This window comes from Falco rusticolus, chromosome Z, assembly GCF_015220075.1.
Source record: "Falco rusticolus isolate bFalRus1 chromosome Z, bFalRus1.pri, whole genome shotgun sequence".
Taxonomy (NCBI): Eukaryota; Metazoa; Chordata; class Aves; order Falconiformes; family Falconidae; genus Falco; species Falco rusticolus.
The window spans coordinates 73,342,143-73,364,219 of record NC_051210.1 but is presented as its reverse complement, the minus strand read 5'-3'; the positions used below and the strand labels follow the sequence as shown (position 1 = coordinate 73,364,219).

Below are 22,077 nucleotides of genomic sequence, written 5' to 3'. Positions count from 1 at the left end.
GCCAGCGCTGCCCGGGGCTGCCCTGCTCCTGGCACAGCCAGCCCCGCCGCGCTGTGCTGCCTGCTGCTGCTCATCCGCTGGGTCTTGCCTCCAGACACGCCGCACCCTGCCGGCATCAGCTGCCGCAGCGTCCGTGACGTCTCCCCATCGCAAGGGACGGCCGTGCTTCCCCTCCAGCCCATCGCCCGTCCCCCCGCGGAGGTGAGGTGAGTGCAGCCTCCGGCGGCTCTGCTCTCCGCGGCCCCCGCTTGGGCTTCCCCCCGCAGCCGCCTCTGCCCCGCTCTCCCCGTCAGACAGGGCATCTCCCCCGGCCCTCTCAGCGCGCTGCCTTGCAGGGAGCACCAGCTGATCGTGGCCGCCACGCACAATGGCACGGTGGTGGAAGGCGCCTGCTCGGGGGAGCCGCAGCCCCTCAACGCCAGCCGGCAGCCCGACACCTACGTGGCCGCCGTGCTCAACCTCACCGCCCCCACGGACTTCGTGCTGGGTGCCGGGACCCACGGGCAGGGTTACCGCAACGCTGCCCTCCGCCCGGGCTGGGACTACACGGCCCTTCTCCGCCTCATCCAGCGCTCACAGGAGGTACTCGTCACGGGGGGAGGGGGGCTGCCGCTCTCCAGGGATGCTGCCAGCCGGGGACGGGACCCTCGGCGCGGTCTGGGCTGGGTGCCGATGGCAAGCAGCGGTGCTGCCCAGGCTCCGGTCCCGGCCCCTGTGCTGAGAGCCCAGGCACCTTGACAGGACAGTGTCCCCGGGGTCCTCGGCCACTGCTGGGGCATTTGGTGGTCATGCGTGGGAGGCCTTTGTCCCCAGGGAGGGTGGTGGGGAAGCGGTGGCCTGAGCTCTCCCTTCCGTCTCCTCCCACAGGCAGAGAAGTTCACCTGCATCTGCTACAGCTTCTCTCTCGGTAAGTAAGTGGGCTCCTCGCTCCCTGTGCCCGAGAGTCTCTCCTGCACGTCCCCTTTTCCCAGCCTGGCCGCTTCCCACGGAGTGGTGCTGGCCGAGCCCAGGAGCAGTAGGGTCTTGTGGTCTTACTAGCATCTTCCTGGAAGTTCTCTGGGTCTTGAGGATATCTATGATAGATGGGCTTTGGGCAACATCAGGCCTCTTGCACAGGTGTGGCACCAGTGGCAGCTGGACACTGTGTATCATCCCTGCCATTGTCATATATTGTGTCTTAATCCCAGTACTCCCCTGTTACAAGTACAATCCCAGAAATGCAAACACCTCACCAGGCTCTGGCTGTGCCTAGGGCAGTTAGGAAGACAGGGCCCACACTGGAGGGTATCACACCCAGGCAAGCACGCAGTCTTTCTCCACCAGCTTAGCTATTCTCCAGTATAGAGCCTGTGGTGGGAGATGAGGTAAGCTGCTTTTCATCCCATGCCCCTGTGGGATCTCCTGGTGCCTGATTCAGGCTGTGTGGGAGCCTGAGTCTGGGCTGCACTGGTTGCAGGACAGGAGCCGACACCGCTGCTAGAGAGGATGCCTGTGGTGCTGGCAGTAGTGCTGGTCATTGTACTCCTGGCACTGGGGATTTTGCTGCTCTTCGTGCTCTTCAGGTCAGTATGTGCCTCACCTCTCCTGCCTTCTGTGAGCCATCCAGTGCCTTGCACTTCCAGAGAGTGTCCAAGTGAACCCTGAGATAAAGCAAGGTGGGAAGCAGGGTTGTTACATGGGCAACAGCCTCTCCTCTGTCACTATCTTCTTATGGTCTATGGGCCTGACTCACTGTTTTGCAGGCAAAAGTACAACGGTTCAAAAACCTCGGAGAGCAACAGCACTATCCCCCTGCGAAGATGTCAAGGAGGTGCAGTATAAGCAGAGGCCCTGATGCCTTGTCTGGACAGGCTGCCTGTTCAAAGCCCAGGCAGGGTGCTTGCAGGCTCTGTAAGGTACTTACAAGAGCAAGGGGATCAGAGCTAGCTGGCGTGGGGAAAGGGACACTCCCAGAAGAAACAGACCTGCATGGGGAGGGACAGTCTCGGGTTCGGTGGGGTCCTGATCACCACAATGTGAGCTCAGTCCCAGCTGCGGTTCTCCAGGCCCAGCCATCAGGTGCATGCTAAACTCCTGTTCTCTTTCATGTTCTCTGTAGGTGTGTGCAAGCTGAACACACAGATCCCAGTGGAGGAACTGCTGGAGACTCTGAAGAGGTTTAAGAGGGCAGAAATAGAGGCAGAGCTGACAGAGGATGAATCACTCGACAGGCACGGTGCTGGGCGTCTGAGAGAGTATCAGGTCTGGTTTAGCTTTTCTTTCCCACCTAGCCACACTGTCCACCCAGCCCTCACTCCTTCCTTGGGTGTGTGATGGAGCTGGCCTTAGCTGGCCCCAGAGCATGTGCCAATGCAAAGCGGGCTTGCCTTCTTCCTCTGCAGCAACTGTCCTCCACTTTGTTGCACCCCTGTGATGCTGGGAAGGAGCTGTGTAACCAGAGCAAGAACCGCTACAAGAGCATCATCCCTTGTAAGAGAGCTCTCCTGGGGTTGGCACAGGCATTTGGAGGTGGTTGGGCAGTACAAGGTGCTGGGCTGTCACAGGTGCACCTCCTCATTTCCTCATCTCATCCTCTGTGGCCACTGAAACCCAAAGGCATTTTCCAAAATCATCATGTTGCCCCCCTGTTTTATATCCAATTGGAGAATACTTGTTCTGCTCTTCAAGTCTCCCTGCAAACTTAATCATTCATCATTGTATTCCTGTTCCTGCTGTTAGTCACTGCTGAGCACTGCTGTGTCCCTTCCAGAGGCAGATATTTGTGGGAAAGCAGAAGGAGTGACCCAATTGCTTTCAACACTTAAAGCTTCTCTGGGCCCCACATGGTGAATATCTGGCCATTGGCAAACTGCATGTGTGCTGACAGCCCAGAAAGCCAGCTGTATCCTGGGCTGCAGCAAAAGTAGTGTGGCCAGAAGGTCCAGGGAGGTGATATTCCCCCTCTACTCTGCTCTTGTGAGACCCCACCTGGAGTGCTGCGTTCAGCTCTGGGGCACCCAGTGTTAAAAGGACATGGACCTGTTGGAGCGAGTCCAGAAAAGGGCCACAAAGATGATCAGAGGGATGGAACACCCCTCCTATGAAGACAGGCTGACAGAGTTGGAGTTGTTCAGCCTGGAGAAGAGAAAGCTCTGGGGAGACCCTATAGTGGCTTTCCAGTACCTGGGAAGGGGCCTGCAAGAAAGCTGGAGAGGGACTTTTTACAGGGGTGTGTAGTGATAAGACAAGGGGGAATGATTTTAAACTGAAAGAGGGTGGATTTAAATTAGATTTTAGGAAGAAATCCTTTACTGTGAGGGTGGTGAGACGGTGGAACAGGCTGCCCAGAGCAGCTGTGGATGCCCCATCCCTGGCAGTGTTCAAGGCCAGGCTGGATGGGGCTTTGAGCAGCCTGGTCTGGTGGAAGGTGTCCCTGCCCATGGCAGGGGGGGTGGGACCTAGATAATCTTTAAGGTCCCTTCCAACCCAAACCGTTCAATGTTTCTATGACTGTGATTAACAGTCTTCCCCAAAATCACGTTGCATTTCCTGCTGTGCCATGTCATCTTTCATCTCGTAAGATGTTCTTTACCTCTGAACATGTCCTGGGTCCTGGAGTGCTGCTGAGGAGGGAGTGGACTGTGCTGGACTTTCTTAAATTACATTCCTATCCTCAAACAGTCACTTCATTGCTGCCTCAAAGAGACAGTTGACTGATTCCTGCCTTCCTTCTCTTTCAGATGATCACTGCCGTGTGGTGCTGCAGCCCTCTGACACAGGGAATGGCTACATCAATGCCAGCTATGTTGATGTAGGTAGCAAGGAATCGCTGTCCCCGAGCAGGGTAGGGGTGCCTGGGCAGGGTAGGAGAGGTGTCTGGCTATGCTGGGTGAGGACAGTCCTGCTCACATGGCTGGCCCAATGGTCTGGCACTTTCTGCCCTCAAGTGTGCGCAGATCTTGGGATGTCACTTTCTTTTCATCCTCTCTGAGCTGCCCTGGGTTTGTGTGCAGTTCTCATCTCTAACAAAAAGGGACCTGTGTGAGGGGACAGGAGACAAGATGCAGCCCCTGGGTACCCTCTCTCCATGCTGGCCAGGAGTAATTGTGGGACATACTGTGTTGAGGGCTCTGGGCTCTGATGCCTGTGGGGATGGGGTCCTTTATTTCACTCCTCGTTAAATATTTCACCTGTTCGATCAGAGCTGTTTGAACCTCTCCCCCACAGAGCTACCGGAGTCCACGCTTCTTCATTGCAGCTCAAGGTGGGTGCTCCCAGCCCTCATACTCAGGAGATGCCAGTCGCTTCCCTGAGTACTTTGGGGAGTGGGGAAGTGGGACAGCAGCCTAGGAGCTGTTAATGGCTCGGTCCAAGGCCCTGTATCCCCTGGGCCTGTCTTGGATGGTGGCTACAGCTACTGCAGGGCATGGAAGGCCTAAGTGGCAATTTGGCAGTGGCCAGTTGGAGCTGATCCCTGCACTGCCCAGGCTGAGTACGTGGACCTTTCATGCACAAGCCTGATTTGTTCCCCTTGGTGGCTGGCGCAATGGGAACAAACCTGCAAATTCCTGACGTGTCTGCATTCAGTAAACTCAGAGACAGGCTTGTTCCAATGGTGCAAAGCTGGGATGGGTTAGTCTGCTCTGCACAGCATGCAGTAAGGAGGTCTCAGAGTCTTTGCAGACCTGCAGAAATGCTCTTCAGGAAATAGGACACTAAGTGTGGGAGCAGCTCATGGGTCCTCTTGAGGATGTGGATGGGGGAGCCCCTGAAGCAGCAGTGAGTCCTTGACGTATCCTCGGCTCACCTGCCCTCCCTCTTCCTTGTCCTAATTTCTAACATGGGTGATGAAGCCAAAGTGCACAGCAGTCCCTGCCAGGTTCTGCTGTGCCCAGGCTGTGTGGTGTCCCAGTTAGAGGGAAGCCCAGGGCTGCTCATAGCCTGGGAACACCCAGTTTGTGCCCGGAGGCCACCACACACCCACAGCCCAGGCACTGGCACAGGGCTCTCTTCTTCCTCCTCCAGGCCCCTTACCTGGGACAGTGGTGGATTTCTGGCAGATGGTCTGGCAGGAGAAGATCTCAGTCATTGTGATGTTGACAGGCTTAGTGGAGCAGAACAAGGTAGAGAAACCATCTCAGCCTGTGCTCAGCTTGGGTCTCTGCGGAGCCCAGGCTTCCTTGCCTGCTTTGCTTTGCTCGAGTGCAGCTGTCAGTGAAGGCAAAGAGCAGCTCCACACCACTGCTGGCTTGCAATGCTACCCTCATGAGCTGGCTAATGCTTAGTGGTCTCACTGCTGTTGACAGACTAAGTGTGAGCAGTATTGGCCAGAGCAGGAGCAGGTCTATGGGGACTTCACTGTGACACTCAGCAACACCAGGACCACCACAGGCCTCATCACGCGCGTCTTCTGCCTGCAGAAGGTAAGGCTGGTGTATAGCTGAGATGGGGATGCAGGATGCTTTTGAGTTTCAGCAACCGGTGGGAGCTGCTGGCCAAGAGAGGCTGGTGTCCAGCACTAGCAGGTCAGCATTGCTACCACTGGGTGCCACGCCAAGGCATTGGCCCCAGATTTCTGTGCCAGGCAAAGGCAATGCATCAGCTCCACCGGTCCAGCTGAGTCTGGACCGATGATGCACATGGGCAGATCATGCATCCTTGAGGGCTTGTATGAGGTGATCACAAAGGGTATAAAAGCAGTTAAAGAGTATAAAACAGCATCTCTGTACATCCACGATGATGGGAAAGGTGCCTGCCTGCCACCTGGGCCAATCTGCAGAGGGTACACATTGAAGCTCCGTGGTCATTTACAAGCTCCTAAACCTGAGCAGATAGTTTATGGTTTAAGAAAACTTACATAATGACATTTCTCAAGATGGGTACTTCTGAAGTGATGACTCAGAAAAAAAGCAGAAACTGAAGGAGCTGGAAGGAGGGGAAAACAGGTACAATACAGAGAAATTCCAGTTACACATATTCCTGTCTTTTCTTGTCTTGCCCAGAGCAAAGTGTAGCTGAAAGGTAAAGCTCCAAGAACACTTGATGGTGGGACATACCAGTTCGTTAGTTCAGGCCAAGTGAATGTGATATTTAGGGAAAAATACAAATGGGCTGGTAACAAAAGTGACTACATTCACTTCAGTGCAGCACCAGCCTTAGGAAGTACCTTATTTGGGAAAGCCAGGGCATTTCAATGACTATGGAAACACTCTGAACTGTGATTTTTTTGGTCTTTTCCTCTGGGGCACAAGCTACATTTACTGCTCTGAGTTCACTCTTCACAGCACGGGGAAGCAGAGGACAAAGTGAATTGTGTAGCTGCGTGCTCAGTGAATCTGCCCTTCACTGTCTGATGAGCTGTAGCAGAGCAGTGATTGTAGTGGGAGTGCCAGAGGGGAACACTCTGTGCTGGTGTCCCTCCATGCACGCTTCTGAGCTGGTTCCTGCTCCCTGCTGCCAGCCATGTCTCCTTTTCTGCAGGCAGGCTGTGCTCCCCTAAGAGTGGTGGAGCAGTTTCACTACCTGCTGTGGCCAGACCATGGGGTCCCAAGAAATTCTGCCCAACTCCTGTGCTTAGTGGAGATGGTGAACAAGACGGGGTTGGAAAAACCTGCTGGACCCGTGCTGGTGCACTGCAGGTAATGGGCTGGCAGCACTTGGGTGCTGGGACAGAGGTGGCTGGGGCAGCACTGACCCCCAATTTTCTGTGTCCTCAGTGCAGGGATTGGGCGCACAGGTACCTTCATAGCCCTGGACTTCCTCCTGAAGATGGGGAAGGCTGAGAGGAAGGTAGATGTGTTTCACTGTGTGCAGAGGCTGCGAGAGCAGCGGGTCAGCATGGTGCAGACCAAGGTGAGGAGAGTTACCTGCTTCCTGCACACTCTCAGGCTGCAGATCTGCTTTCCACCCTTCTCAGTGATGTGGCATGCAAAGCCACACTGTCCATGCCATTCATGGTCTAGCCACAGGGACTGGAGCTGCCAGGTGATGAGGACTACAGTATCTTGTTTTCAATGCTGTGTCTAAACTTAGTGATGTTCCATGTTCCCCTAAGACACCTTGAGGTGCCAGCAGCATTAATATGTACCACTCATCCTAGTATAGAAGGGCTGCCTCGTAGGCAAGGAGTGTGAACAAGAGTCCACATGTCCTTCAGGCTTTCAGGATGTCTGCCCTTGTGGTATCTTCTGGGCCGCTGTGTCCTGGACTAGGGACTACACCCTCACGGTCTGCTCAGTGCTGGCACCCTTTGGAGGAAATTAGGCTGGACAGTACCGTCTGGCTGTTTGTAGAACTAGTTCACTGGTTTTCTGGGTTCCCTTCCCCAGAGCAGGGGTCTGGTCTGAGAGGGAACATTAAACCACAGGAAGATGGTCTTGTCTGCGTTGTTGCATTTGCTGGCTGTTTCTCAGGGCAGGGCTGCTTGCACTGAGAGGTGTCTAGCTGCAGGGCCCCACAGCAAGAAGGTGAAGGATGGACCTGACTCACACCTGGCACGGGTCAATGCCAGTAAGCTGGTGATCTGGAGTTCCAGGGCTCCTCATGGAGCTGCTCGTGACTGTACAACTGACCCGTATCCTGATGCAGGAGCAGTACGCGTTCCTGTACGAGGTGCTGCTCGAAGGCTTGCTCTGCGGCAGCACCGGGGTGCCAGTGGAGAGCATCACCAGCCATGTCCGCTGCCTGCGAGAAGCTGAGACCTCAAAGCACAACAATGTTCTTGAGAAGGAGTTCAAGGTACCACCAATATATGGTACACTGGGTCTGGTGCTGCGGGGGCTGGTCTGTGGTGCCTCCCCCCCTAATGCTTCCCTCCAGCTGTGGGATGGAGATGGGGAAGCATTTGCCTGAGGTGACTGAAGAAGGGGAGGAGCTGACAGGCAAGACTTGCTTGACTGAATCATCCCTACAGGCCTTGCAGAAATTTTCCGAGTTGTTCCAGCTCCTGCCATGCAGAGAAGCAGAGAAACCCACCAACCAGCCCAAGAACCGCAAGCCAGGGATCCTGCCAGGTACTGCTGGCAGGGCTGGGCAGCCCCTTGCTCTGTGACCCAGCACCTGAGAGCAGCATGGGGGGATGATGCTGCCTGGCTGCTTCCCGCCCCAGCACCATGATACTGGCAAGTTCTGCCCAAGGTCCAGTCATCATAAATAGAGATTAGGGTGGTTTTTCCATGAGAGCAAGACCCCATCCCTGCTTCCTTCTGAGCTTGCTGGAGGCATGCATCCATGGGGTATGCCTGAGATAAACATGTTCTTGGGTTGAATCTTCCCCAATGGAAAAGCTCAGATGAGCCATCAGGGAGCAATGAGGTGGACGGACCTGCTGTGCCTCCACTCATGGTGTTCCAGACATGCTGTGTCAGGCAGCCCTGAGCTGTCATGGCCATGGGGCTGGTGGTGCCTGCTCATCCAAGCCCCTCCAGCCCATGCCACAGGGATCCACGCTGACCCCAACACATGCAGGGAAATCCCCAGCCCTCTGCAGGGGGAAAAGATGGCTCATCATTTCTCTCTCTGCCCGTTGCCTCCACAGCGGACTCCTGCCGACCTATCCTGATGTCCTTACTGAACGCAGATGGCTCACCAGGTTACATCAACGCTGTTTTTGCCAACGTAAGGCTCTGGCCCCAGCAGGGAATGGGAGCTGCTGAGAGCAGCAGAGACACACGCAAACGCACACACCCCATGACTGCTCAAGGCAGGGGTAGACCATGCCACCCTGGTTTGAGGGGTCCCAGCCCAGGGGCTTCTTCACAGCGACTAGTTCCCAGCAGCTGGGGCCATGCTGCCAGGAGATGCCAGGAGATGGCCCCCGTGATCAGCCCAAGCCCTGCCTGCACAGCCTCACAGCGGCTGGCTTCTGCCTGCTGAGAGCAGGGGGTGGATGTGATGACCTGAGGGGGCAGTGGGCTGCAAGGCTGCTCTGAGCAGGGCTGGTGTGGCCTGGGTCTCCTCTGGCTCTCCTCTGAGCCTGCAGAACCCTGGATGGATGGAGGCAGGGGGCCGTTCCCACTGTTGAAGGGGCTCTCAGGGGGGGTGGATTGTATGACCTTCTCCTCCCCCACGCCCTGGTGTGTTTTGCAGACATACATTGAGGAGGACAGACTCATCATCACCCAGCTGCCTTTTCCCACCACACTGGTGGACTTCTGGGCTCTGGTCTGGGATTACACCTGCACATCGGTGGTTGTGCTGAACCAGGTCCAGGAGCTGGACAAGGTCAGCAGCCCATGCTTGACCCTCCCATCTCCTGGCTCTGCGTGGGGCCAGGCAGCACGTTTTCAGCCTTTGCCCCTGCACAGCTCTTCTAATGAGAGCACTGCTTGCTGCAGGAGCCCATTGCAAGCTTGTGGGGTCCACCTGGGAGGACCCTGAGGACAGTTGTAGCACTGTGACGCTACAGCAGTGGGGTGTCCCCAGTGTCACAGCAAGGGAGCATCCCTCAGTTTTGCCTGCCCCTGCCCAGGAGACCTCTCTGAGGGAGTATTATGTTTCTGGCTGCAGCACCATGAGTTGGTCCCCAGCAAATGGCAGGCAGAGCATCCACGTACACACAGTGGCTCATGGGCGAGGGGCTGCTATCTGCACACCCTCATGAGGTGCTGAGCTCTGCCACGCATGTAGGCTGGGGCTGTGTGTGATCACATGTGTGTCTCTCCCTCAGACATACGTGGAGTTCTGGCCCACCCAGGGTCAAGCTGCCTACGGTCATTTCAATGTCCACCTGATCTCAGAGGAGCCTGAAGCTGGCTTCACAGCCTGGACACTTGCCCTCACCAACAGGCAGCAGGTGAGCTCTTTGCACAGAGATGGTGAAGTCCTTTGAGAACAGCCTTTGCAAGAGCTGGGATGACCAGCTGGGCTCCAGTGTCAGCAGGCTTTGGTTGAGGGTCAAAGTCACAGCTAGGGATGGCAGAGACTACAACAGTTAGAGGGATCTGATGGGATCCTGGAAGGGCACTAGCCAGAGCAAGGCCTTTTGCCTTGGGAGAGAGGTTAGTCCCAAGAGGATGAGGTTGTGGGCAGAGGTACAAGGCAGAGGTACATTTGTGTACTCTTCCAACTCAAAGGACAGCAGCCATAGATAATGGTTTTGTATCTCGCTGGTGGTTGGTGTATGGGGACAGCTATTATGGGTAGCCGGGTGCTGGACTGACATCCATCTGAGCTGCACTTGGTGCTCAGCTCTTACCTTGTGCTCTGTCCATCTGCGAGTCTCAGAGCACTCAATGGAGAAGGGCAAAGTCTGGGACCAGGCCACCCTATGTGGAGCTGCTCCCTTGATCCAGCGTGCATGGTTAACATGCACTGATCTTCCCTTACCTCCATGAAGCCAACGGGATTCTTCTCTGCCCAACCCAAGTGTCTTTTTTCCCACTAGCCCAAGAAGTCTGCACTGGAAGTCCGGTTCTGGCAACTGAAGGACTGGCCCATGCAGCATCGTCTTCCCCCACACCCTGCCACCATCATCAGTCTGCTAGGGAAGGTGGAGACACACCATCGGCAGAGCCAAGACGGTCATATCCTTGTCACCTGCTGGTGAGTGATATCTCTCGGTGGAGCCCTCATGGCATAGAGCTGGCTCAGCCCAGACTGTGTCAGTGAACTGGGTCACAGCTCCATCTTGGGTGGACATATGGACGTGAATTCAGCTGTGTTCAGGGAGGAAGTCTTCCCTGTACAGGCTAGCTGGGCACAGGATCTATGGACAAGATCATCCTCAGAGCCTGCAGGTCTGGTGGGACACCTCTGAGGCTCAGCTTTGACAGGTGACCTCAGAGTAAAAGTCTCCCTTTGCTGTCCTCCGCAGGGATGGTGCCAGCCGGAGCGGGATCTTCTGTGCTGCTAGTTTCCTGTGTGAGCAGATCCAAAGTGAGGGCCTGGTAGATGTATCCCAGGCTGTGAGGATGCTGAAGAAGCGGCGGAGACAGCTGATTAAAGATGTGGTAGGTTCTGACTTCAAACCCAGATGGGATGGCAACACCAGAGCAAGAGCCATAGCCTGGACTGTCCCAGAAGCTGCTGTAGCACCTCTCTGCTCAGATCATGCTGGGGCCAGCAGGGGCAGATGACACCTCTGAAAACACTGTTTGCTGCTGGGGCATACCCACTCACTCAGGGGCAGGTTCTGCAGAATCAAATGGGCACTGAAGCATCCTGTGGGCTGAATTGCCCCTTTCTGGTCCACCTGGCCCGCTCAACAGAGGGCTGCGCTGGTGGCTGCTCAGATGCCTGTCCTGCACCCACCTCACCACCTGGTCTGGGTGCTAGAGGCCATGATAAGATGAGCACCCTGGATGGGAGTGAGCAGCAGATGCTTCATGCCATGGAGACTAGCTCTTTCTGAGACCTGCTGGCTCAAGCAATGGGGTAGCCCAGCTGTCAGCTACTGGAGCACATGTCTGTGATTCCTCAGCCAGAGAAGGTGGGCTCCAACTGAGAGGAGGAGAGTGGGCTGTACCTGTGCCTGGCTTGCTCAGGGAGAGGTTGGTAACCAAGGCTGGCCTTCTGCGGTAGGTGTTGGTGTACCAGGTTCTCACATACATTTTTCTGTCCACAGGAGCAGTATGGACTCTGCTACGAACTAGCCCTCAGTTACTTGAATTCATTTGAAACCTATGGGAATTTCAAGTAGAGGCATGTCCACAGCCCATTTCTGGCCTGGCCTCTGACTCTATTGACAGCCCTCCATCAATAACAATAGAAACCAGAGGAGACAAGAGGGATGTGTACAGCCCTAGGATGCTTTACTCCTCTGAAAAGCCACCCCAAGGGTCTTCTGTGTCTGGAGGGCACAGGCTGGACTGTTTCCAAATTGTGGTCAGGCTTTGAAGTGGGAACCTGGCCCTTAGCCCAGAGTTTTCACAGGAATTTACCTGGAATCACAGCCTGAGTATGCAGACGAGAGCAGAGGCACCAGGACCTGACCTGTCTGTGCCAGGGATGAAAAGAACGAGCTGTCTCATCCACATGCCTTGTCCCTCCAGGCAGCCCCAGGGAAAATGGGGTGGCTCCCCCAGCACCCAAACTGTGTTTTGCCATCAAACAGCATCAAAGCCCTGTAAGATCCACAAGGCTCAGAAGTACAAGCTATCTGTCCTACTTTCGAAGAACCGTGAAGCCCAAAGCCAACAAAAGCCAAAGGAAGGACAATCCAGTCCTGTAAGGCTAGCCTGGTCCTTCCCGCCCCACACAATCCCTTCCTGGAGCTCCTTCTTCCTGATGCTGATCCAGGTGCCACAGCCCTGCCAGGTCCAGAGAGGCTCCCTCACCAGCCTGTCTGGGTTGACCATGGCAATCCCAGGTGGTAGGGGGTCAATTTAGATATCCTGGATGTGGTCCTGGCGGAGGCTGCTGCACCACAGAGACTGGTTCTGCCTTTGCTGCTCAAGGGCAAAGGGCCTCAGAGCCAGGACTGACTCCACGCCTTTGTGTTGTGTCTCACCAATAAAGACTCTGTGCTGGCCATGGTGGTAGTGACGTCTGATCTTCACTTTTCTTCCACATTTGACCTGGCACAGGGCCTGCAAAGCAGCTGAGAGCAACAGGTTCCTCAGCTCTGGTCACAGAGCTGGGCACAGAGCAAACTCCTGCCCAAGATGTGTGTTGAGGGACATCACCCTTCACTGACTCCCACTATGCACCCCATTCAAATTCATGTGAGAGCTCCCCAGCACAGCCCCAGGGGTCAGAAGGACTGTCAGGCACCATCTGGGGACACGAGGTCACAGCAGCCATGCTCATGGCCTCCCCTCAGCAAGGCGCAGTTAGCTCCCTGCAGAGAGATGTGACCCCACAAGGGCAATGGGGGGACCAGGCAGGAGCTGTAGTGGGCCAGCTAGCCCCCTTCAAACCACGAGCCTTTACTGGTTGTCCAGACAGAGCAGTCGGAGTCACAAAGGCAGTGTGGTCAGGCCAGCCTCCACCAGAGCCCTGGCCTTGGCTGAATGTCAGCAGAGATTGATGAGAGGGGCTGGGAACCTAGGACATCTCAGGAGCATGGAGCATCACTGAGCCTGAGCCTCTGTGAGTCAGGGACTGGGAAATCTGGCATACTGCTCCTGCTTCCAGGAAAGCAAAAATGAAAGCAACACCCAAAAAAGAGGAACTACAGAAAGTAACATTCAAAGGCCTTAGAACAGTAGCAAGTGAAAGATGGGAGGTGAAGGAGGTGAGGAAAGAAAAAGCTCACAGCACTCCTTGGCTTCCTCTTTTCCTCTTGCTCTGCTGAACTGGGTGGGATCCCCAGTGCTGGTCACAGTCACAGGAGAGCCAGGGGACCTGGCAGCCATTGGTACTGAGCTGGGGTCATCCTTCTCCTCTTCGTCACTCCCTCACTGCTCGGAATGTTTCCTGTGGTCCTGGGCAGGGGCTGGATTGACTGATATCCAGCATGGCCACCTTTACCTGTGGAGACCAGAGACACCCAGGGCAGAGACTGCTGTGTGCCCTTGGCTGCATGGGGAGCTCACACCACCACCACAGCTGCCTGCGCACAGAAGTGTCTGAGACAAGTTGGAGCACAGGGCAGCACCTGCCACAGCCCAACCCCTCCGTCACAGCTGTGACCAACTACAGGTCTCCAGAGGTGCTCGGCAGTGCCCAGGTAGGAGCAGCAGTCCCTCAGCCTGACCCTCCTGAGACCCCACCTAGCAGATAGCTCCCTTGGAGGTGATGACAGCCATGGGTCCCTCAAAGGGCTAAGCCACAAGCCACCCTTTGGGATCCCGCCTTTGCTTGCCCCTGCCACTGCTTCAGGCTGGGAGTGCTACCTGAAGCCATGTTCTGCTGCTGCGTGGGGCTTAGGGGGCAGAGCCATCCCGACCATCCACGGCACCACAGGGCTGGAGCAAATCGAGAGACATGTCAGTGAAGAGGATGTGCAGGTGTTTCTCCTGAGGATCAGGATCTCCTGGGAGATGTCTGCTCTCCTCCCAGCTGTCACCCAGCCCTGCAGCCTTTTCTGTGATGCTGGTCCAGGGAGTTGCATTTTCCTACCTTTTTAATTGTCTTCCTTGGCTTTGCTGGGCAAAAACTTCCTTTTCCTGCGAAGGTAAAAGGGAGTCCTGAGTAAGACACTGGTGTTGCCTGTGGCCCTGCTGAATCTGTCCCCTTCCTACTCACCTGGAAAGCACAAACCACAGGATCCCGGCAGATACAAGGAGGACTGCCAACAGCACAACCACCCCAATCACAATCCCACGCCAAGGGCCCGGAGGCTGCCCTGCAACTAACACAGAGGCAGGAGTGGGTGCCACAGCCTGGGCCAGATTCTGGCAATGGCCCCAACCATGGCAAAGGGTATGTGCGAGAGCAGATGTGTGTCTGGGCTTAGGTTTCTTCTGGGATAGAGGATGATCTCACGTAGGGGAAAAAAAAGGCTGCTTCCACCCCACAGGAGACCCTGGGCTCGGCCAGCACCACTCCGTGGGAAGCGGCCAGGCTGGGAAAAGGGGACGTGCAGGAGAGACTCTCGGGCACAGGGAGCGAGGAGCCCACTTACTTACCGAGAGAGAAGCTGTAGCAGATGCAGGTGAACTTCTCTGCCTGTGGGAGGAGACGGAAGGGAGAGCTCAGGCCACTGCTTCCCCACCACCCTCCCTGGGGACAAAGGCCTCCCACGCATGACCACCAAATGCCCCAGCAGTGGCCGAGGACCCCGGGGACACTGTCCTGTCAAGGTGCCTGGGCTCTCAGCACAGGGGCCGGGACCGGAGCCTGGGCAGCACCGCTGCTTGCCATCGGCACCCAGCCCAGACCGCGCCGAGGGTCCCGTCCCCGGCTGGCAGCATCCCTGGAGAGCGGCAGCCCCCCTCCCCCCGTGACGAGTACCTCCTGTGAGCGCTGGATGAGGCGGAGAAGGGCCGTGTAGTCCCAGCCCGGGCGGAGGGCAGCGTTGCGGTAACCCTGCCCGTGGGTCCCGGCACCCAGCACGAAGTCCGTGGGGGCGGTGAGGTTGAGCACGGCGGCCACGTAGGTGTCGGGCTGCCGGCTGGCGTTGAGGGGCTGCGGCTCCCCCGAGCAGGCGCCTTCCACCACCGTGCCATTGTGCGTGGCGGCCACGATCAGCTGGTGCTCCCTGCAAGGCAGCGCGCTGAGAGGGCCGGGGGAGATGCCCTGTCTGACGGGGAGAGCGGGGCAGAGGCGGCTGCGGGGGGAAGCCCAAGCGGGGGCCGCGGAGAGCAGAGCCGCCGGAGGCTGCACTCACCTCACCTCCGCGGGGGGACGGGCGATGGGCTGGAGGGGAAGCACGGCCGTCCCTTGCGATGGGGAGACGTCACGGACGCTGCGGCAGCTGATGCCGGCAGGGTGCGGCGTGTCTGGAGGCAAGACCCAGCGGATGAGCAGCAGCAGGCAGCACAGCGCGGCGGGGCTGGCTGTGCCAGGAGCAGGGCAGCCCCGGGCAGCGCTGGCCGTGGAGCACAGCTCCCCTGTGCCCCCGCTCGTCCGCAGCGGCCAGGAGCCCACCGGGCTGGGGACAGAGAGCCGCCTCAGCCGGGGCACACGCCAGGGCCACCCCGAGGGTCTGGAACACAGCGGGCCTTACCCAAGCCGTCGGGCTGAAACTCCCACAGCGACGCAGCCCCGGCTCCGATGGCCGTGACTCCTGTAGCGTCGCCGTGTAGCTGTGGCCGAGGCCGTGCCCAGGCAGCGGGTGCTCGGTGACCGAGCGGCTCAGCCGCAGCCGCTCCATCTGCAGCAAGCCGCCGTCCCGCGCGCTCCTGGCCGTGATGTTCAGCTGGGGACAGGGGACAGAGCTGGAGGGCAGCAGCCCCGACCCGCCCGCTGGGAACCTGCCCACAGCGCACCGAGACGGAGCAAAGCCCTGCGCCAGCCTCCCCTTCCCTGCGCCTGCCCCAGCCGTGGAAGGCTCCACAAAGCAGACAAGGAGGAGGAGAGGAGGAACCTGGAGCCAACACTCAAGATGTCACAGTGGCTGCCTCCGTGAGCAAAGGACCAAGCCTCTGTGAAGAGCTGAGGGCAAGAGGGAGGCTGCTCTTTGGAAGAGGTGGTATACGTGTCATGAGCCCAAGGCCAGCTATGGTATTGCAACACCTCAGGCACTGTTGTGATATCCCCCACAAGAGGAGCCCTCAACTTGTCTTTCATCTCACAGGTCATTATGGCTTTCCCTTCTTTACTCTCCTCAGGCTGCCTTCATGGAGCTCCAGGCAAGGAGGTGCCTGGCAAGGTGAAGGAGACCACACCTGGTACCTGGTATCCGATGATCTCCCCTTTGCAGGGGGGCAGCGCCTTCCACCTGAGAGACCCCGTGTTCGGACTCAGCCTCAGCTTCTTTGGTTTGTCCGGCACTGGAAGCACAGGAGGATGGGGTCACACACGGGGCTGGTGGGGAAGGGCTGAGCCCAGAGCAGGGTGCAGGCAGCTCCTGGCTCAGGGGACAGGCTGCAAAGGGACACCTCACACAGGGTTTGTCCCTCACAAAGGCTGCATGTGCCACCACAGCAAGAAAAGCAGTAGTGTGGTGAGGAGGGGGAGAGTGAGGAGGGGGTATGCTGTGCTCGGGGGGCTCCCCTACAGTCCACAGGATTCAAGCAGCCCTGATTCCAGGACCATCACTGCAGGGAGTGGATGATCATGCTGAACTGCTGGGCAAAGGGGACATTATCTACCTCTGTTATCTGTTATCGTGTGGCACAGCCCATGATCATCCCTTCTCTTCTAACCCTTGCGCACATACCGGTTTCCTCTGTTCTGACCAACCACTTGAAAAGAATTGTGCTGGGCGGCAGTGAGATGGTGACAGTGTAGTCAGTGAAGGGCTGCAGAGGGGGGCAGATGAATGTTCCCTCCTGGCCATGTAGCATCTCCTCTCCCTCCACTTCCTCAGCTTCACAGGGACGGGGGGAAGGCCCTGCAAGACGGCAGGTCGCCCGCATGTGCTGGCAGGTGTCAGGGAGCCGGCAGGTCCAGTTCAGTTTGATGCTGGTGCTTGAAATCTCCAAGGTCCCAGGGACAACCTGGAAGACCTCTGTGAAGGAAACATTGTGAGAGGGTCACTCCCTTCCCTTCCCCTCCCAGCCTTGCAAGGGTGCTGCGGTCAGACAGCCCTGCTCCTCACCAGTGGGGTGGGAGAGAAAGAGAGAGTTAAACTGGTCACTCCAGCTCTCCGGAAGGGGAGCAGAAGTCTGGACAGAAAGGAATGTGGGTAAATGTGTGGACTACTATTGCTCAAGGTAGTTTTCCCCACTGGATCAAAACGGAGGGGTCTGTGGGTCCCAGCATCTCTACAGTCCAATAGATGCAGCTCTTAGAAAGACCTAGCCCTTTCCTGCTCTGCATAGACCCCAGGAGAAAGGTTCATTTTCCCTGACAAGTGTAGTGAGAGATGGTGCTCTAGGACACCGTACAGAATAGCCCTCATGCACCGCATACCCAGGAAGAGCATGAGGGGAAAAAGGGCCCCAAGCTGCTTCCCCCATGAAAGGCCAGGAGTACAGGAGCTCAAGGGACTGGAGCACCCATGAGGGGCTCATACTATGCACAAAGCTCACACAGTGACTGATGGAGCAACATTTGACCCTGGTGCCTTGTGGCATCTAAGAAGGCAGGGCTATTTCAAGCCCTAGGAACGCTGGAAAGGTACCCATCAGAAAAGGGCTGGGGGGGGCTGGTTGGCAGCCGGCTGGGCATGAGCCCCCCGTGTGCCCAGGTGGCCAAGGAGGCCAGCAGCATCCTGGCTGGTGCCGGGAACAGCGTGGCCAGCAGGGCCAGGGCAGTGCTGTCCCCCTGCACTGGGCACTGGCGAGGCCGCCCCTCGACTCCTGTGTTCAGGTTGGGCCCCTCACTGCCAGGGGGACGCAGAGGGGCTGCAGCGTGTCCAGAGACGGGCAGGGGGCTGGTGCCGGGGCTGGGGCACAAGGCTGGTGGGGAGCGGCTGGGGGAACTGGGGGGGGTCAGCCTGGAGAGGAGGAGGCTCGGGGGCACCTTGTGGCTCCCTGCAGCTGCCTGACAGGAGGGTGTAGGCAGGGGGGTCGGTCTCTTCTCCCAGGTGACAAGTGACAGGGCAAGAGGAGACGGCCTCAGTCTGTGCCGGGGAGGTTTAGGTTGGGTGTCGGGAAAAACGTTGTCACTGACAGGGTGGTGGAGCACTGGGACAGGCTGCCTGGGAGGTGGTGGAATCACCAACCCTGGAGATGTTTAAAAAATATGTAGATGCAGTGCTTAGGGACATAGTTTAAGTGATGGACCTGGCAGTCCTGGGTTAATGATTGGACCTGATGATCTCAAAAGTTATTTCCAACCTAAATGATTCTGTCATTCTATGAACCTGCCACATGAAGTCAGCAAAACACCCATGGGAACCAGACGGGACACCCTAAAATCTTGGGCTATGGCATGAACCTGGCCCCAGGGGGAGTCACAGAAGAAGCATCCCCTCCCCCTCCCACAGACCTCTCCACACCATCCACGTTCACAGTCTCCTGCAGTGAACCAGTTCCAAGCCCTCTTGCTGTGGCCCAGGTCTCAGGGCACTTGCTGAGCTGGAGAGCAGCAGAAGGCTATTGTTTTCAAAAATTATGGGACCCCTCAGCTGTATTCCTAATCAGCCCATTGTTGTCCTGTTCTCCCTTGGAGGGGACCTCAGTGCCCCACGCTGTGAGAAGATGGTGCCAAGCCTGTAGCCACCACGACTCAGAGCCTGAAGGGTACCAACCCACAGGGAGCAAGCTGTGGTACTCACAGCTGCGCAGTCTGAGAGGAAACAGGCAGCAGAGCCCTCTGATCCCCCTCACCCAACTGTGATACCACACAGACCACACAAAGCCCTCTCATGCCTCTCTCCCTTGTGCGTACCATCTTGCCAGAAGCCCTCAAGAAAACCCTTATCTCTCACACCTGCAGCAAGAACATCCCACCCACTGGTGAACCACAGGCTGGACTCAGGGTGGGCTCAGGGGCTGCCTCAACACCGCTTTGAGCAGCATATACCATTTCCCCAGGCAGGCAGACAGCCTGGAACCTCCCGTGCAGGTACAGCTGGAGGACAGCTCAAGAAGGGCAGAGTGGGGCAGTCAGGAGAGCTCCTGATGCCTCCCTTACCAATGCACTCCACGCTGGATCGAATGCGGATCCATCTGCCTCTGCTGTCCCTTCCATTCCAAACCTCTCTGTATACAGGTTTCCCGTGACTGATGGACTGCACTTCCCTCGCACATTTGACATGGGTGAAGGTTGGCTGGAAACCATCAGTGCAACTCAGCATCACTTCTTCGTTCTTCCTGTAATTCTCTTGGTCTGGTACCAGTCGGAGTCTTGAGTCCCAGCGGGGCCTTTGGCACATTTCTGGTAGAGGTGAAGGTGGGTGTTAGCTGGGCTGGGAGATGATGAGGTGATGCATGGGTGACTGGTGGAAGAGAATTCCCCAGCAATCCCTCCAGCCCCTGAAGGGAGAGGGAAGGTGCCATCCATCTGCCAGGATGCGACCCACAGGCAAGGCTTGCTGTAATGGGGCTCTCATTGTGTACCTGAAGCGTCAATGATCACTCATCCATGAATCTGCCCCATCCATCCTTGTGTCCAGTGACACTACATTACCTCCTCCATAGCCCACACGAGGGAGCTTCCCAGGAAAATCACCCCTGCACTAGAAGACACCCTCTGACCACTCATTCAGACATGTCACCCACCCCAGCTCAGGTTGCCCTTGATGGGCCATGGCACCATCAGTCCTGCTGGGGCGGATGTCTCTCCAGCCATGGTTCATCACTACCACAGGGTTCAGAGATGTCCCTGTTACACTTCTGGGGTCCCTGTGCTGGCTCAGTCAGTCCCTCAGCTACTGTCCTCCTGCCCCACGCCACCATGCAGTGGGACATGCAGATGAGCAATGCCTTCTCCATTCACACCCTCTGCTTTACCACAGCTCCGGCCCTTTTTCCCTGGCACAAGCCCTGCTCCTCCTCCACACCCCTTCCTCACCACATTCACCATCCTCTGGGCTGAGCAGCCACAGCCTGTCCCAGGAGTTTGCTGAGTGATCTGGGGGGAGGCTTTATGGCAGTGGTTCCTACAGGCAAGGATGCTGGTACCTGGGAAGGAGCACTTCCCAATTCCAGCCTCTACAAGGTACTCTGAGAGGCATCAAAGTGCTTAAAACACAATCTTATTTCTCCCAAAGGGGCAGAGAAAGGATCTCACAAGATTCAGACCATCTTCTGAACAGCCATGAAGAAGTACAGACATGCTGGTGAACAAGCCACTTAGCATCAGGCTTTGCTCTCAAAAAACCCGGACTGCAGAAGGCAAGAGATGTCCAGCTGAGTACCCAGAAGCTGTGTCTCACTGTCACACAGCTGCGACCTACCCCACGCACAGGCACCCAGCTGCTGCCCACGCCCAGGCCCAGCCAGCCAGCAATTTCCCTTTTGCTCTGCTCTCAGCAGGCACAGTGTTCCTTGGGCACACCTGGGGACAGGACGTGCACAGACAGCTGTCATCCTGCTCCCTGAAGACCATTCCCCTGATTCACAATGCATGAATTCATACCTGATTCATGCCTGCAACCTCCAGGGAATGACTGGCAAACTGGCTTGGTGCAGGGCATGAGCCACCCCCAACCATCCAGCCCAATCCTGTCTTTCCCACAGCACCCCCAGTGCACCCACACCACACCATAGCTCCTGCCCACTAAGGTCTCCCAGAAACAGCAGGCACCCCAGCTGGCACAGCCCAGGGCTGCAGGCAGTAAAGATGCATCTCAAACTTGCAGGAGGAGGAGCAGCAAAATCTCTCCAGGGAAGAGGAGGAACCCTTTCTTACCTGTTTCCCCGGGCACTCCTTGGACCTTGGGATCAGGTTCTTCCAAGCCCTGTGCTGGCAGCAGAGATGGAAGGACCAGGAGAAACCTCAGAGACAGCAACTGCAGGGCCATGCTAGCATGAAGTTTCTAGGCAGGACTGAAATCTCAGCCCCACTTGCTGCCTCTGAGCCCAGGCATCCGTAACTGACTGCAAGACTTGCAACCACAGGAAGGAAATAAACTTGTGGTGAAACCTTGTGCGCTACAAGAGGCTTCCTCTTTGGGGAGGGAACCTCCCATCAGCATCAGTGCTCCTGCCTTTTGTCCTTTTTTCCCCAGGGGTATCCAGCCTCTGGTACTCAGTAGAAGAAACCCTGACACCAAGATCCAAGGGTTTCCTCCCCAAACCCTCCTAGTTACCAAAATGCATTCAAGAAGCACTGCTCCTCTTTCTGAGGTAATACCCGTGTGCTTCCCCATGCCACTGCATGGATTTTAGAGTTGTGATAAGTCACTGCACTTCCCCTCAATGATCGCAGGAGATGGAAGATTCTGAGAAAGCACATGAAGAGCTGGCAAGAAGCTGGGATAGGAATGGGGATGCGAACTGCTAGTAGTACCTCAACGCCTGAAGCGGTCCTTGGTCCTTCTGAAAAAAACACTCAGCACACACTCTCTCTCATCCTTCCCTGCTCCTCCATCCCCAGCTGCCTCCCCCCCTCCTCAGTCTGGCAGCAGTCTCCTCTGTCCCCAAGTGCGCAGATCACCATGACCTCCTGTGCCAGCAGAGTGCCCAAGGAAACCCTTAGCATCACTAAACCACCCCCCTTGCCCCTCAGCAGCTCCTGCTTTTCTTTTCCTCCAGAACCTCCCATAGGCTCCCTGGGAAGTCTCAGATCCCAGAGGGCTGGGTGATCAGACACGGGGGCTGCAGAGCAGCAAAGACCATGCTTGTCCCTCAGCTTTGCCCACACCACATGCATGGGACACACTCCTGCCCATGACTTAAGGGGGAAGCACCACCACTCACTGGTTCCCAACACACACCCCATCCAAACTCATGTCAGAGCTGCCCAGCACAGCCCTGAAGGCCTGGGGAGGCTGTCAGCCACAGCTCCAGGCCACAAAAGCCCAGCTCATGGCCTTGCTCCAACAAGGTGCAGACAGCTCAGAACCCCGGAGGGAACATGAACCCGTGATGGCAATGAGGGGACTGGGCAGGAGCTGGGGGGGCAGGCAGCCCCCTCCAGCCATGTGTCTTTATCATTTGTCTGGTCAGAGCAGGAAGAGTCTGATAGCCCTGGGTCTGATGAGGTACAAGGATACACAGT

The 22,077-nt window shown here is 56.9% G+C and overlaps 2 protein-coding genes across 5 annotated transcripts in view; one reads left to right on the top strand and one right to left on the bottom strand.

The window, feature by feature from the left end:
* The window catches only part of LOC119141655 (receptor-type tyrosine-protein phosphatase kappa-like), a 28,105-nt gene extending 15,657 nt beyond the window's left edge, over positions 1–12,448 (top strand). For all 4 annotated transcript variants that reach the window (XM_037374156.1, XM_037374155.1, XM_037374154.1 and 1 more), the window contains 21 exons: positions 95–206; positions 336–582; positions 868–907; positions 1,457–1,562; positions 1,743–1,810; positions 2,099–2,241; positions 2,382–2,469; positions 3,720–3,790; positions 4,207–4,243; positions 5,005–5,102; positions 5,286–5,402; positions 6,460–6,617; positions 6,696–6,831; positions 7,567–7,716; positions 7,892–7,991; positions 8,516–8,595; positions 9,067–9,201; positions 9,647–9,772; positions 10,364–10,521; positions 10,793–10,928; positions 11,543–12,448. In XM_037374156.1, the coding sequence (XP_037230053.1) occupies positions 95–206; positions 336–582; positions 868–907; positions 1,457–1,562; positions 1,743–1,810; positions 2,099–2,241; positions 2,382–2,469; positions 3,720–3,790; positions 4,207–4,243; positions 5,005–5,102; positions 5,286–5,402; positions 6,460–6,617; positions 6,696–6,831; positions 7,567–7,716; positions 7,892–7,991; positions 8,516–8,595; positions 9,067–9,201; positions 9,647–9,772; positions 10,364–10,521; positions 10,793–10,928; positions 11,543–11,617 (2,381 nt within the window). In that variant the 3' untranslated portion in view covers positions 11,618–12,448. The remainder of the gene's footprint in view (positions 1–94; positions 207–335; positions 583–867; positions 908–1,456; positions 1,563–1,742; positions 1,811–2,098; positions 2,242–2,381; positions 2,470–3,719; positions 3,791–4,206; positions 4,244–5,004; positions 5,103–5,285; positions 5,403–6,459; positions 6,618–6,695; positions 6,832–7,566; positions 7,717–7,891; positions 7,992–8,515; positions 8,596–9,066; positions 9,202–9,646; positions 9,773–10,363; positions 10,522–10,792; positions 10,929–11,542) is intronic.
* Positions 12,449–12,809: 361 nt separating this feature from the next.
* On the bottom strand, positions 12,810–20,955 carry LOC119141811. The gene is given in 11 exon segments (XM_037374442.1): positions 12,810–14,027; positions 14,107–14,212; positions 14,490–14,529; positions 14,815–15,061; positions 15,191–15,302; positions 15,530–15,592; positions 15,595–15,721; positions 16,198–16,295; positions 16,685–16,975; positions 19,048–19,290; positions 20,767–20,955. Coding segments are annotated over 11 exon segments (1,482 nt in total). The 5' UTR covers positions 20,879–20,955; the 3' UTR covers positions 12,810–13,984.
* Positions 20,956–22,077: the final 1,122 nt, after the last annotated feature.